Raw genomic sequence first — 16,442 nt, 5'->3', positions numbered from 1 at the left:
ACCCTAGCTGTGTTACTGATTAACATAGGCTCCCTCCTTCATCACAGGAAAAGTCTTTCGGCATAAAAGGCAGGAGTGAATGGATCGGGAAGAGAAGAAAGCTTCTTATGCTGTCCCCTCTCAGACCCAGCCATGCCTTTCACAGGGTCTTTATGGTACCATCCAGAGATTCCAGAATCCTATTTATTTTTTATATTCTCCGATTTCCACAGAGTATTTACCATTCCCCTTGGTGAGTGGTGGTAAGAGAAGACAGCCCTCGTAGCGGGAAACCACAAAACCTTCTAATTTGGACTTTCTAATCTGCACGCGCCTATCACCCTTTCCTATGGAACCACATCACTAAAGTAAAGACCAAAATCACAAGGGACTACAGCAGGGTTCTCCAAACCGGTCCTGGAGGGCCGGATCCATGCCAGATTTTTAAAATAACTACATGTATCTAAATGGGGATATGCACAAAATCTGGCATGGATCCGGCCCTCCAGGACCGGTTTGGAGACCCCTGGACTACAGTATGACTTCCATGTTTGAAATCCGCAAAATATAAATGACTTCACTGACTAACGTACTCAGTGCAGGATTTTACTATATCACCTGAAAGACCGGAAACATGATGACATGATGTGAAGACTGTGCTTAGGGCTGCCGATGGACCCACTTAGAGCTGGAACCCTAGCGGCATGGCAAAGGTGCAATGGGCTTTAATGCAAGAAGGAAAATGGGCACCGTATCTCCATTGGCTATTAAAAGACCCATAATTAGGGGTAGGTCAGCAAGGCCTTCAAACTCCCTGGGTCACGCTAGGATTGCAAAAAAAGTGCTGATTATAGCTATGCCTATGAAGAGATTGTCTTCAAAAAAGTTATTTATAAGACAGTAATAGCAAACTGTTTATAACTTGGACTAAGAAGCAATGTAAGCAATGTATATGGATTTTTGTAGGCATTTACCAAAAACTCTGCATTTAGGACTTTGTTTCCCGCTTCCGGCTCTCTGACGGGGCACACGCTTCCTTTAACGGGCTGGGCAGGCGTGCTGGCATGCAGTCGGTTCTCTCCACACTCTTGCCTTTGAAGGGACTTTGAACAGACCATGGCTTTGAACTTGCGCTCTTGGTTGGCTTTGTGTGTCACCAGCCAGTGCCCAGCACCTGTCACAAAACAAGAGCCACAAAAAGGTTAGCAAAGTATTGCTTATACACCAAACTCCACAGAATTATCTTTATCATGAAACCTCGATATCTTTTGCAGAGCGGGAAGATGAGGACATTTGAGGGGTTATGGAGCGAATGCTGAGAGACAAAGTCACAGTAGACAACATTGTAGCCATCTCACTAAACCAAAACAAGTTAACATAATGTTGCTTAGGTACCAAACCGTACAGTATTCTCTTTAAGATGTAACCTCAATATCTCTTGCAGAGCAGTAAGAGGGGATATGTGGGGGTTCAGGAATCAATAGATGTGAGGCGAAGTCATGAGACCCAATATTTTAAGCATCTCAATAAACACCTCGACCGAACAAAGTAAGTGCAGGCAAGTAAAGCCTCATTTAGATGGATTGCTGCTTAGACACGGATACTGGAAAAATGAGTTGAACTGCAATTTTTAATGTAAATATGAATAGGTTGCACTCACTACATACTCCACCATCTACTGTATATTTTGAGACTTTAAGAAACAAATTAATGTGTTTATCTCAAACTAATCAAAACTTATTTAAAATGCTGCATATGTTGTGTGGTGATGAGCAAGACACTGTGCACAGTTTAAATGGTTACATTGTTAACTTGCTGTAATCAGCCATTTGAAAAGATGAACAATAAGCCCAGGTAGTGCAAACATTCTCATTTGATGAATGGGGAGAAGGATGAAGAACTTAAATCCAAAAGCAGTGGTTGAGAGTACCGAGAGTCTGCACGCCGCCGGAGCTGCCTGAGCTTCTGAGAAGTCCGTGCCGGCTGGACCCTTCGTGAGTCTTTGGGGCGGCCGGACCAACTTCTCTCTTTCCCCCCGGCGGGGCGGAGAAGCCTGCAGCGGCCGGAGCCGACAGGGAGCCTCCAGGTGCGGCCGAAGCCGCCTCTAGCTTCCCACCCAGGTGGGGCGGGTCCCGTGAAGCAGCCTCCCGCGGCTAGAACCGCCGGGGAGCTTTCGCTGCGGCGGGACCCTCCCTCTACCTTTTCGCCCGGTGGTGCGGCCGGAGCAGCTCCTATCTTTCCGCCCGGCGGGACGAAGAAGCCTGCAGCGACTGGAGCCGCTGTGGAGCCTCCAGGTGCGGCCGGAGCCGCCTCTACCTTTCTGCCCAGGTGGGGCGGGATCCGTGGAGTAGCCTCCCGTGGCTAGAACCGCCGGGGAGCTTTAGCTCCGGCTGGACCCTTTCTCTACCCTTCCCGCCTGGCGGCGCGGCCAGATCCTCCGGAGCCTCCTCTACCCTTTTGCCGTGGAGCAGTCAGCCGCGGCTCGAACTGCGTCTGGAACCGCCTCTACCTTCTCACCCGGTGGGGCTGGTACCGCGGCGCATCATGCTGCGGTTCGAACCGCTGGGGAGCCTTTTGTGCGGCTGGAGCCGCCTTCTCCCTCTCCGCCCGTCAGGGTTGGAGCCGCGGAGCCGCCGGGGAGCCCTCGGACTGCCGGGAATAGTTTACAAAGCGTCAAAGCTGCATATCAGTCCAAACACCCAAATTCCCCCAACTTAATGGTACATGCAGGCCAGCTCAGCCTTTTATTCTTGCACTAAACACTATAAACTCAGCGATCGTAACCTCAAGGCTGAGAGGTCAAGCCAGGGAGTGAGAGCCCTGAAAGTAACCCAACAGGATTAAATATTGTAAACCCAGCGATTGTTAGCACAAGGCAGTGAGAGGTCAAGCCCAGATCCGCTCCCACACTAAACGTTAACTATTTCCTCTACTGGACGAAAGAGACATAACAAGACCATTTCTCGCAGTATGGCATACAAAAAATTGAGAACACGCACAATTTATATGAAAAGACTAGGGACCGAGCAGGCGATAAGAAGGAGTGCGGAAAGATGACGAGTCCTCAAAAGTCGGAATCACCATCTGGAATAACTAAATATTTTTTAAAACAGAAAAATAAGGCCCCGGAGCAATCTCATAATAATCAAACAAAAGAAGAAAAAAACAAAGAAGAACCGGAGGTCATTATTAACACAGGGCAAGAAGCACTATTAAACAATAAAAGCACGGAGTACCCAAACATAAAAATCGTAAATATAGCTCCTGAAAAAGAAGAACCCCAACAAAGGCAGGGAAACTCTGAATATGATATTACTTGCCCTAATATAAACCCGAAAAATCTGGTTATTAACATACCGCGCCAAAAGGAGCAATCCAAAATCCAGAACAGCACTCCGTTAAAACAATTTGACCCACAAGATTCTTTTTCCCAAACCCTGGATTTCCTATTCTTAAAATCTATTGATCCTTCCCATGAAAAAACGCCGGTGTCCAAAGCCCTAGTCACAATTGAAAGAATTTTGGAATCTGTTCTATCTCATCTAGGGAACATTCTGGAAGACTCTGACCAGATGTTGGACACACAAATAGGAATGCTAAATTATATGGTCGAGAAAAAAAGGAGGAAACAGCATTTAAAATTACTGCAACCTGGAGAAGTTGAAGAAAGATCATATGAGGGCAAATTTAATGTAACTTTTCAAGGACCCAAAATAGTCCAATACAAAAATACAGACCATAGAATATTATCCAATCTTCAATAAATTAAAGACAAAAAGCATATCAAAGGTGTTAAACACGACCAAACAAAAAACAATAGAAACCCCAATAAATATGGCACCAGTCTCCTCTCCCCGCCAAACAACAGTAAAGAAGAGGAGAACAAATGTTAATAGCCGCAAGCGGACAAAGAAAAGAGAAAACAGAAGGATTGCAAAGCAGAAGGTCCGAAAAACAAGATTCCCAGAAACACTTCCACCTAACCCAATGACCCAAGAAAAAAAGGAAGGAAATGAAATTAACCACACTATGAAAGAATGTGACCAGCTTTCTACCTTAAATAAACAATTGGTAAATGCTTCAACCTTAAATCCTACCACCCCAAGTTTTGTTCCAAGAAAGAAAGTGAATCAGGTACTCAAAAGGAAATCCAGCAACAAGCTATACCGATTAGGAAGTTGCCTATGCAAGCGCAGAAAAATTCTATATGCAGAGTGGAATTCTCTGATCTATTTCCCTCCGGCGAAGACCCCCTAAATCGAGACAGAATAATAAATCTGCTGCAAAGGATACAACCATTACAAGCACTACAAAGTAACAACATCAAAATTAGTGCATTTTCCTGATAAGACCAAAACAACAACAGCTATAACCGAATTTTGGTCGTCAATTATTCCCGCAACCATACTTAAAGAAATAGAGACACTCCACAAATGCGGATTTGACGTGGCCCCAGAAAAAGGGATCAAACGGTAAACACCAGAAACTCAAGCAACTATATACCACCAAGAAGTAGCAACGCAACAATGCAATAAGAGCTCGACATATCCGCACAAAGAAGCTATCTCAGTCGCAATAACCAACGGAATTAGGCGAAGCTGGACCAAGAATCCTCAGAAGCAGGACAAAACACCTAATGATAACACATGGGCGTGGATTGCAGAGAATCTCAATGGCAAAAAACAGGATTATGTAATTAAGCGCCTCTTTTAGCAATGGTTTATCCATCTATTCCTGGAATATCGCAGGGAAAACCCAAGAGAAACTAGCAACAATCATGCAAGACCGTCCAGGGATAGTGACATTGCAAGAAACATGGGCAACAACAAATTTCGATCATCCTGATTATTTTGTTTATGACATTCCAGCCGAACCAGTTTCCCACGGGCACGTAAAAGGAGGGATAGCAATTCTACTTTCTGAAGAATACTATTGGGCCCAGGAAATCATACCTACATACTCTAAGAACTTCCAATGTTTAAGAATTAAAATAGGGGCAGATAAGTCCAAAAGCTCAAACGCAATGCTAATTTTTAACGTCTACATACCCCGGGAGCGAAAATGGACGCACTAGCGTTAAACATTCTAGAGGATATAGAAAAAATGGTAGAAGAACAGGATTACCCGCTAATGTTATGTGGAGAGGTGTGGCTCACTGGTTAGAGGCGGCAGACCTGTAAGCAGAGAACGGCACGGGACCAGGGTTCAATTCCCGACGCGGCAGGGTCTTAGACCAGGGTCAACGGACTCGATAATTCTCGCCTCAGTGCCTACTCTAACCAGGGAACACACTCGGTAACTCTGGGCATTAAGCTTGCCTCATCTCTACAACGGCCCCCCACAGACGCCGGGGATGCCTGGTTTCACCCTGGAGATACCCAGAAAGGGACCATCTGACAGGGAAAACCAGGACGGGTTCCCCAGCGGTCTACAGCGCCAGGACACTCGGGTAGAGTAACAGTGCGCTTTACAAGTATCCCACATTTACATTTACATTTACATGTTCCTAACAGGCGACTTCAATGGGCAAATCTCTAACGATCTTTTGGAAAAACGGGAGTCGGGAGAAAAGGAACAAGCGCTGGCAATACCCACTCCACAACTTCCCTCTGGAAGCAAATCAAACAAGAGAGGGAAAATCATTCTATCAATACTCGCAAACCTGAACGGAGTAATACTAAATGATAATGTCGAAGGTGATATCCCGGCTTCCTTCACAAGAAAGGGTGGCCTGAAAGCATCAATCCTCGATTATATGTTTTGTAGCTTAGGTCTCTTTGGATTTGACCATCACCTTAACATAAAGCTTGAGATAGGAAGTGACCATGCAATTTTTCAACTAACAACCGGTCTAATATTGAAACGAACATCTCCAGTGCACATAATGGAATTGCAAAGTACAGCACTAGTAAACCCTGTTCAAGGTCGGATAACGTGGAACTCTAGATCCTTTGATAAAACCATCCAAATAATCGAGAAGCTAAATTTATTAACAACTTTCCACTTTACAAATCAAATAATACATTTTGAAGCAGTGCTTAAGAAACTGGTCCACATGTTACAAGAAAGCGTAAAACAACGATCAACAAAAAAACAAAGTTTCAAAAGATGGAATACTGAACCCAGGACGAAGGAATTAAATAAATTAATCAGGGAACAATTCCTTCAGTTCTCTGAGGTAATAAAACAGGAAATCAACAAGCTAAAAAACGCTTGCAGAAGACAAAAAACAAAAGAAAAACATAAGAGCCAGGACAAAAAATGGGTAGACTTACAGATTGCAGCAACACAAAAGGACAAACGTTCCTACTGAACCATAATAGCGCTAGAAAGGGGAACAAAAAACAGATAAAAGCAAATCCTGTACCACCCTCAGAATGGGAAATTTACATATCCAACTTATACAAAACAAATCAAATCTCTAACCCCGACTCACTATTGCAACCTAATAGAGGACAGGAAAAAAGTATACACATCATACCTCCATCGCCATTCCAAATAGAATACTACATAAAAAAGGCAAGACCATCAGCTGGAATGGGTCCAGATCAAATCCCAATTACGGTCTTAAAAAACAACCCAAAGGAATGGATTAAGCTTCTAGCAGGCCTTTTTAATTACATATACAGAACAGGAAAAAAAACAAAGTCCTGGAAAGGAAGTATTGTAATCCCAATATACAAGAAAGGCTGCAGGCTGCTCCCAAGCAATTATCGCCAGATCGCTCTCCTGGACGCATCCGGGAACATCTTTGCAGCCGCTGTTCTAGACCATCTAAAAGAATGGGCTTTTTCTACTGGCTCCATTCCATTAAACCAAGCCGGGTTTAGATCCAAACACTCGGTGACAGATAACATTGCAGTACTCCAAACACTATTAGAAAAATTGTGATCAGAAAGTCGCAGGCAGTGTACGCAGTCTTTGTAGATTTCACGACCGCCTTCTATAGGGTCGACCGAGACAAACTTTGGACAAAATTGCAGCAATTGGGAATCCCACAAAATCTCCTTCACATAATAACATCACTGTACTCTGGGACTTGGTGCCAGGTCCAAATGGGGAGAGAGAAGTGCCTTACTAGCCCAATACCAACTTTAAACGGTCTGCGTCAAGGTTGCCTTTTAGCTCCCTTATTGTTTTCTTTATATCTGAGCGACCTACCGGAAAACCTTAACCAGGTCAATAACTTTCCACCTAAGATTGCAAATTTTAAAATCCACTGCATGATGTACTCAGATGACGTAGTAATCTTAGACCTGACCTCATTCGGGCTCCAAAGAAATCTGCTGGCACTTACCAAATATACTGAAGAAAACTATTTAATCCCACATGTCACCAAAACAAAAATAGTACCATTTACAGGAAAGAAGAGTTATGTGAAATATAATTGGACATTAGGGGGAAAACCATTGGAAATTGTAAAATAATATATATATCTCAGGAGAATTTTCACTCAGTCCCTGCACAACCTGCCTCACTTGCAAAAAATGGGTCAAAAAACAGACGTCCATCTCGGAGCCCTCCAAAGATTGTATTACTCGACCGACCAACGACACTTCTCTTCTTTGTTACAAGTGTATAACTCTCAAATCCCTGCTGTCTTATCATATGCAATAGAACATATTCCAATCAAAAGAATGGAAACAAATTGATATCAAAGAAGGGAAAATCCTCCGGCAACTAACCAGGATGCCGCAAGCTGTGCCTGTTCAAGCTCTTCGGCTAGAATTATCGATGGTCAGCTCTTTTGCCAGAGGGATTACAAATATAATTAGATGGGCATATAACCTGGTCCATGCCGATCAAGGAACATTAAGAGCTCTGTTTAAAATCGAAACACTTGAGCCAGACTCTCCAAAGTATGTGTTTTTTAAAAACTTATGCAAAGCGTTCAAATTATCAACCGTTAATTTGGATATGATAAAATCTTGGTCACCAGCACAACTGAAACTCTGCCTAAAGCACCTTATTCCCAGGTTAAGCATGAACTTAGAACTGCAACATTGCTCTGAACTCTCAACGTACAAACAGTACGTGGACACAATAGCTTTTAAAAAAACGCAACAATAAATCTTTTTTAATTTAAATCATGGAGTTAGGCGTTGTATTATTCTACTACGACTTGGGATATTACCCATGAAATCACACACAATCAAATGGTTGCCAAAAAGAAGAGGGTCTAACCTCTGTGACTTATGTAAAGGTGGGGTGCAAGACCTGGAACACGTCCTTTTTGCCTGTCCAAATCCGCCTTTTGTTGCCGCAAGGAACAGATACATAACACCGATCAAAACTAAATGCAATATAAATTCTGTTCAGAATTTGATTACCCTTTGTAATGCTCCACCTAAAGAATTTGTGTGTATTAATGTGTATAACTTTTTAAAATCATTTTTAAAATTATATTAGAAAGATAATTTTAATAGCAAAACTGTAATTTTTATTGTTAAAAATGTTGTTGTTCTCGTAAGAGAACTAAATCAAATAAACTTGAAACTTGAAAAAAAAGCACAAATCAACCAGACTGGAGATTTTTTTTTAAAACTTCTGAATCATGAACATTCAATGATTCAGTATTCAAATAAATTAAGATGTAGATCAAAGGCACTGTTTTAAATTAGAAACTCTTTCAAGCAGGCACTCAGACCTTAGATGAATGCCAACCAATTTCTGAGTAACCTCCCAGAGAGTTACTAATATATATAAATGTGAAATGTACTGTTTTGTTTTTCAGGGCAGTTTCCTAATGGAAAGAGGTCCCTCTAGAGCACTGGTACTTAAAACCATTTTTCCAGGGGCCAAAAAGTATGGTTGGTTGTGAGACCGAGGGCCGCATTGATGCAGTGCTGGAGGGGGGGGGGGGGCATTCGTATGGGAAGCGAGGCATGGGGACAGGGATGTGCAGACTTACTTTGAAGGTTTCATCGCATACTGGCCTCTAAGTTAAGCCTGTAGTTTTTAGAGGAGTCATAGATTCGACAAAACTGTGTTACGCTGTAGTTGAGTCACTATCCCTCTATCGCATCCTGGGTAAGCCTTCTTTGCTTGCTATTGCTATCTTAAGTGAGTCAAGTGTAAACAGGAAGTGACCTGATTATGGAATTGGGATGAAAGAGAATCTTAGGCCTTACAATCTCCTTATGTCTACACTTTCTTATCTGTAAACTGTAGGGGTGCTTACTAAAGAGCTCAGCTACGACATAGAGTGTTATAAAAAAAATAATTGAAAAAGAGCCCCTCCCCCAACAAGGCGTGCAATTCTCTGAGGTGGGCGGACACAGACATCTAACCTCCACATGTGACAGTGGAAACATTTTAGCCATGGCAGTACGAGACGTAACATCTAATAGTGGTGTTACCAATTTGACACAACATGCTGGTTGTGAACTCTGTATTTAAAGTCTGGGCAGGTTCCACAGCATGGTGGCATTTGCCTGGTGAGAGTAGTCCCTAAGCATCACTATCACAACCACTCACACCACAGTTGTTGTATAATGAGAAACATGGAAACTATGGACCCATAAGGTATATTTTTGTATTAATCTCAACTGCCCCTTATTACAAATTGTGTGCTCTTCTCCACACCTTTTTCTCAGAGACAGGAAAAACTTTAATTAAACGAAACACTGGTAGTACACATGTGATAAGAAAACAGGACTGTCAACCAACAATTATTTGATTGTATCCATTGGAAAGAGAATACCCAGTATTATATTCCACTCACTAAAATATGGTGTAGTGAGAAAGTTATGAATCTTGAAACAAGGAGTCCTTCACTGTGGTGTTGGCACTCCTGCTAGACAAACCATGTCCTTCCTATGACTTTGACCACTTAATAGGTGTTATGTGATAAAGGTGAGTGAGCCAATCCAAGCTCAATCCAAATGCCTGGCTGTGGCTCATCTCCAGGTTCTCTTGAATCCTGAAGTCCAAAACAAGCTGATCCTTCATATAGCTTCTATCTATCACCCACACTCTAACCTCACGCTCCAAGAATTGAAGACAAACCATTAAATTGTGACAGAAAACGAGAAGGGGAAAGGCAAACCCATCGAATGGCTATATTGCACACTGTGAAACCAGAAAACCCCGGATCCTGGCTTCCCACTTGACCAAATTGTGTGATAGTAGGCAATTATTTTATTTCACTTTGCCTCCTTTTTCTTCATTCTCACATAGGAAAGCACCTTGAAATAAATGAATTCAGGATGTGCGCTGTACAAAACATTCTCTTGTGTTTGATTTAACTACATCGCTGCGGCGGCTATTCCGCCGCAGCACTAAGGGGGCGAGGGGCCGCGCGGCGGGCCCATGCTGGTGACGGAACCGCTCCGTCACCAGCCGCGGTTGAGCTGTGCTCATGACGGAGCGGTTCCGTCATGGCCCCGCCCGCTTAATAGAACGCGCCGCGCAGGCGCGTCGGGCGTGCCATGACGGAACCGCTCCGTCATCAGCACAGCGCCACCGCGGCTGATGACGGAGCGGTTCCGTCATCAGCACGGAAAGAGTTAATAAACATTAGTGTTGGCCACCAAGGGGGTGCACATAACAGTGACTTGACTCTTGGTTCACCATTGGCATTGTTGCCAGGGTGGAGTGGAAGTATGACTGTTCCTAAGTTTGTGTTTGAAAATTGTCACCTTAAAAAAAATACTTCTCAATATACTGATATAATGTGATGTACTATGGTCAAATGCTTCTGCGTCCAAATGAAATACACGTTTTTGAATTTTGAAGTAACTCCTGTTTGTTGCAAGATCTCTTTAAAACTCGAGGCGTTTCCAAAGTTAAGTGGTGATGGACACATTCGTTGGTTCTTTTATTTTACTTTAGTTAATGCATGCATAAATATTTGCGTTTATTTAACATTTGTCTGAACATTAGCGCTCGGTAAATTAAACTGCAGCCAGTGCTGCTGTTCACAAGGGGCTGCATCTAAGGCCAGAAGGGCCACAAGGGGCCTCTGGTCCGTTCTTTGAGTATCACTACTCTAGGGGCCCTATCATGTGACCCTGGGGTAAAACCGAATCTGGATACACGTTTTAGAGCCTAATGGGAATAAATAGGGTGCCTTTTGGTACAGGAATTGGACACATGTTGGGGGACATAGATGATGAGGACTGTCAGGAGGCGATACAGAGCCCTACAGAGGTTGCCATACGGTCCAGATTTCGTCTAGTGCAGCTCAAGATCCTTCATCGCACGTCCTACACGCCCACTCACCTTTAAACTTGGGGTAGGGCACTCACAGCGTTGTGCGCAAGAGGTTGCAGGGAGGAGGGGACCTTTATACACGTATATACTGTGGGGCTGTCCTGAAGTGTCCCCATACTGGAGGGGAGTCACGGAGACTATGTCAGAGGTGATAGGAGAGCCTGTTCCACTATAACCAAAATGACTTCTACTGATGATTCGATGGGATGCGGAATAATGCAGATACGTGGGAATACGGTTGGCTCTGTCAGCGGGTGTTGCGACTCGCAATATTGCAAGGAATTGGGGGGCGCCTTCACCCCCGTAGATGGAGAAGTTAAAACGGGATCTAGATTGGCCAGAGGGCCAAGGAAACAGTGTACAAAAGTAAGGGATGTGTCAAAAAATGGGAAAAAGTGTGGTTGCCATGGCAAAGGTATAGAGGGTTGGGAGCGGGGGACTAGTGATGTGATGGAGGATAGCACACTTGTCCGCTTTATTCATGAATGTGTTGACACTGATTCTCTGTGTTCGATAACTGATGTACTTGCGGCAATACTTCTGCATAGTGTGGTCTGTAGAGTTGTTAATAAAAAGACTTAAAAAAATTAAAAAAAAGAATTGAACTCATGTAGGCTTGCTGTCTACTGAGTGCAACTCTGTATATGTTTTGTACCGAAGTATTCATTGTTGGTCAAAAACAATTCGTTCCTAATAAAAGGTATATATTGTTTATAGTACTGGAATCTCTTTTGAGTCGTTGCATTAAAATACATGTATGTGGTATTTCTACAGCCAAAACTAGCCAAAGGGATCAAAGCGCTGTACGGGCACAAGCATAAAGTCAACGAACCTCCTTTGTTAACTCCCACTTCTGCCTTGAAGTTTTATTTATCATCATGGTTACGCTGCTTGCTTTGTTCGGCCGCCTAAGAGTAAGCAGTCCTCTCCCAGCATAAAACAGACCTTTTGACCGGGCTCATAACCCCTTGGCCACTCGGACTATCAGTCACCGACTCCACCTTCGCCTCGTTTAATACTGGCCTATGCTCCATTCTTTACTATGTCACACAACAGATCGTCTCCTCTGTTCTGCTTTTACCACCATTACTCTCGTTTTCGCTTTTTTCAACAGACTGAAAATTTACCGGTAAGATTTATTGGTGAGTATTCACTTAACCTTTTCCGTCTTTGCATCACGGGTGATTGTGTCTCCTCGGGGCAACAACGTGTTACTAGATCCTGGGGGTCACACACTTTTCGTCCCTGTGCCCATGAAACTGGCTCCAGGCACAGTAATATTCACCAATTGAATCTATGAATGAACGTCCTCCCGGCTAAATCAGTTACTATGTTAGAAACCTTGAAAATGTTAGAAATGTAAACAATGCAACATTTAATATAGGACCACTATGTAGGGGTGAACAAGTTGAGATCCTTGCATGCCTTGCTTGATTTGAGTTGCTTATCGCCAAACCTTCTGTGCGGCTTTGGCTGAACTTGTACATAATGATGCATCTATGTTAGTAAGTAAGAAAACTTTGACATACAAAATGCTGATAACTCTCTTTTTTTCCCCTGTTTTCACTTTTTACTTTTACTGCTGCCTGATCCTTTCTTTTATATTTTTCTCACGTAATATGGCGGTCCCATTCTTCTCTTTGTTCTTTCTTCCTTTTTGCCTTTTCCTTCTCCCCTTTCGCCTCAGATGACTATCCTGTTTTCAATTCCTATGTTGCCCAAACATGTATCTATATGATTTGTATACATTTATTTCTGTGTGAATTATGCCCATCGTATGCTAATCAGCCTTAAAAAAGCCCTTGGCTTGCTAGCCACGTGGGCGAAACACATGTCGGCTGTTCTTTACTTTTGTTTCTTTTGGCAAAAAAACAAAAATATAAACAGACCTTAAGTTGACGAAACATTTTGTTTTTGGGATTTCTTACTCCAGGATTTTAAGTATACACATACTTTTTACAACCTGTCTTGCACACAATATTCTTAATGCTAATGGCATCATAAACATGATAAATACAGCAATGTTCTCTAGGTGGTTGGAGAAAACACTTGCCAAGGACACTGCGTTGTTGCTTTACGGAAACAACTGGCAAACAAAATAATGTCAACTGGGCTACCACCAAATGCGCCCCACTGCTGCATGGACATTTTTATCAAATGTGCTCTTGCTGTGCCCGTAAGCAATTTTGGTGGAAATTCCACAGCTGCACACAAAAGAACTCAAACTCTGGCAATAAGCTCAATTAAGCTCTAGGCTTTCAGTTACTCGATGCTACGAAACAGCTATGCTCATTGCATACTGGAAGCTACTTCAACAAGATCATTATTTACTATGCTCAAGGAAGTAGGGAACGCATTAAAATCTGTGATGTTATTGTACATGAAACACTAAAAAAAGTGATAAAAGATCTTAATTAGAGGCCAAGTACCCTTGTGCAGGAAGAGGTGGGTTTGCTCTCTGGCTAACACAGTCTGTACACCAGAGTAGTGGATTCCAGGGCCTGTATTATATATTGTATTGTTTGTAATTGTAATTAAATTTATATAGCGCTTACTACCCGTGACGAGGCGTTGAAGCGCTTTTTCGGCAAGTAGCACGCTACTCCGGGAACCCATAAAGGATTAGTGTTGAATTAGTATAGTGAAATATGAAAGTAATTTGAGTGGTGGATATGTTAGTCAGTTTTTTGTATTCAGAAGGATAGTGGAGGGATAGAAGAGGGGAAAAGAGGTTTGTATTTATATAGCGCTTGGTACCCCTGACGGGTGTTGAAGTGCTTTTTTCGGCGTGTAGCACGCTACTCCGGAACCCATAAAGGATTAGTGGTGAATTAGTATAGTGAAATATAAAAGTAATTTGAGTGGTGGGTATTAGTCAGTTATTTGGATTGAGAAGGATAGTGGAGGGATTGAAGAGGGAAAAAAGCTTTGCATATATATAGCGCTTGTTACCCCTAATGGGGTGTTGAAACACTTTCTTGGCGAGTAGCACGCTACTCCGGAACCCATAAGGATTAGTGGTGAAAGAGTATAGTGAACAAGCATTTGCAATGCAATAGGTCTCGTATTAAGAAAGTTTGAGCTATTGGTATTGTAAATGACAACTTTTTTATTTAGGTTTTGTTTTTGAAAATAGCGAAATTAATAGCTTTGTCATTTACCATGCCAATAGTTATAACTTTCGCAAATGTGACACCTATAGCATTTGTAATGCAATATGTGTTGTATTTACGTGACTTACATGTATTGATATTACAAATAACAATGGTTTTTAATTTTTTTTAATAATGTTTTTTTTTTTGAAAATATGTTTTTATTGCAAAAACATAGAGAATGCACACCTTACAATGACACCCTAAGCAAATACGCAGGAGGAATAACAACATGCCATCTCCAAAATAATACACAGCCAAATATGGCCCACATCCCGGAGGCTGGGCGGCGTAGGAACAAGGCATGTAGTGAGGATAAAGGAGGTGCATTTGTGCGCTAAGGATACCAAACCATCAATACGTTCGCCGATTTTTACGCTCCAACTTCTTTTTTTTTTTTTTGCAGGAAAAAACATGTAGCTTGTTTTTATTTTTACTTGCGTATGTTGTCTCAGAAACTTGCAGAGTTCACATTACGGTTTCAGGATTCAGGGTGGGACAATTTTTTAAGCAATTTTTCACATTATAGTACCTCAGAGAATCCATGATGTATGTCCTACTAAAGCTACATGGGTTCCAGTCTTATGTCATCTGGTGGTTTGATATATAAATTTCTTTTTTAAATTTCTTTTTTTATTCATCATCATCAAGATTACAATTACATTTTCATTATGTGTTTCATCAGGATAAGAAAATCAGATAACTTTCATTCATAAATTAATTCCTTAACAAGTTCATAAATTCATGCTTACATTTTGTAAATTCTATCCATACTAGTTCTTACAAATTCAATATAATACTTAAAACAGATTATTAATTATATTACTGTATGCTTATAACTCCCCCAGCTTTTGCTTCCATGCTATTATTGGAGCCCATATTCGTCTCGCAGCTTCTCTTCTTACCCTTCCCTTCTTTTCATATAAAGCCTGTTCCAAGGTAAAGATCGCCAACAGCCTAGAGATCCATTGATGTAATGTAGGTGGACTGGGATCTTTCCATAGCGAAGCTATACATAATCTGCTTAATACCATGGCTATATACAAAAACTCATAGTGAGGAACTACCATGCCATCCTTAGCTACTCCTAAAATCATAACTTCGTCTGTCAGTGATATATTCATTCCCAGTGATGTATGAAAAAATTGTTCCAAATCCTGTTTATAGCTATCTAAACAAGGACATGAAGCAAACATGTGAATCGTATCAGCTTGGGTAGAGTGACATCTTGGACAGATTATCCCGCTCGTTCCACCCCACTGTGCCACCCTGTGGGGGGTATGATACCCAGAAAGGGACCATCTGACAGGGAAAACCAGGACGGGTTCCCCAGCGGTCTACAGCGCCAGGACACTCGGGTAGAGTAACAGTGCGCTTTACAAGTATCCCACATTTACATTTACATTTACATGTTCCTAACAGGCGACTTCAATGGGCAAATCTCTAACGATCTTTTGGAAAAACGGGAGTCGGGAGAAAAGGAACAAGCGCTGGCAATACCCACTCCACAACTTCCCTCTGGAAGCAAATCAAACAAGAGAGGGAAAATCATTCTATCAATACTCGCAAACCTGAACGGAGTAATACTAAATGATAATGTCGAAGGTGATATCCCGGCTTCCTTCACAAGAAAGGGTGGCCTGAAAGCATCAATCCTCGATTATATGTTTTGTAGCTTAGGTCTCTTTGGATTTGACCACCACCTTAACATAAAGCTTGAGATAGGAAGTGACCATGCAATTTTTCAACTAACAACCGGTCTAATATTGAAACGAACATCTCCAGTGCACATAATGGAATTGCAAAGTACAGCACTAGTAAACCCTGTTCAAGGTCGGATAACGTGGAACTCTAGATCCTTTGATAAAACCATCCAAATAATCGAGAAGCTAAATTTATTAACAACTTTCCACTTTACAAATCAAATAATACATTTTGAAGCAGTGCTTAAGAAACTGGTCCACATGTTACAAGAAAGCGTAAAACAACGATCAACAAAAAAACAAAGTTTCAAAAGATGGAATACTGAACCCAGGACGAAGGAATTAAATAAATTAATCAGGGAACAATTCCTTCAGTTCTCTGAGGTAATAAAAC

The 16,442-nt window shown here is 42.1% G+C and overlaps 1 protein-coding gene across 1 annotated transcript in view; it reads right to left on the bottom strand.

The window, feature by feature from the left end:
- XRRA1 (X-ray radiation resistance associated 1) overlaps positions 1–16,442 on the bottom strand; it is a 299,935-nt gene that overhangs the window by 199,849 nt on the left and 83,644 nt on the right. The window contains exon 3 of the mRNA XM_078658576.1: positions 954–1,153. Within this exon, the coding sequence (XP_078514702.1) occupies positions 954–1,153 (200 nt within the window). The remainder of the gene's footprint in view (positions 1–953; positions 1,154–16,442) is intronic.

Source organism: Lissotriton helveticus, chromosome 8 (assembly GCF_964261635.1).
Source record: "Lissotriton helveticus chromosome 8, aLisHel1.1, whole genome shotgun sequence".
Classification (NCBI taxonomy): domain Eukaryota; kingdom Metazoa; phylum Chordata; class Amphibia; order Caudata; family Salamandridae; genus Lissotriton; species Lissotriton helveticus.
This window is presented reverse-complemented; position numbering and strand designations above follow the sequence as displayed.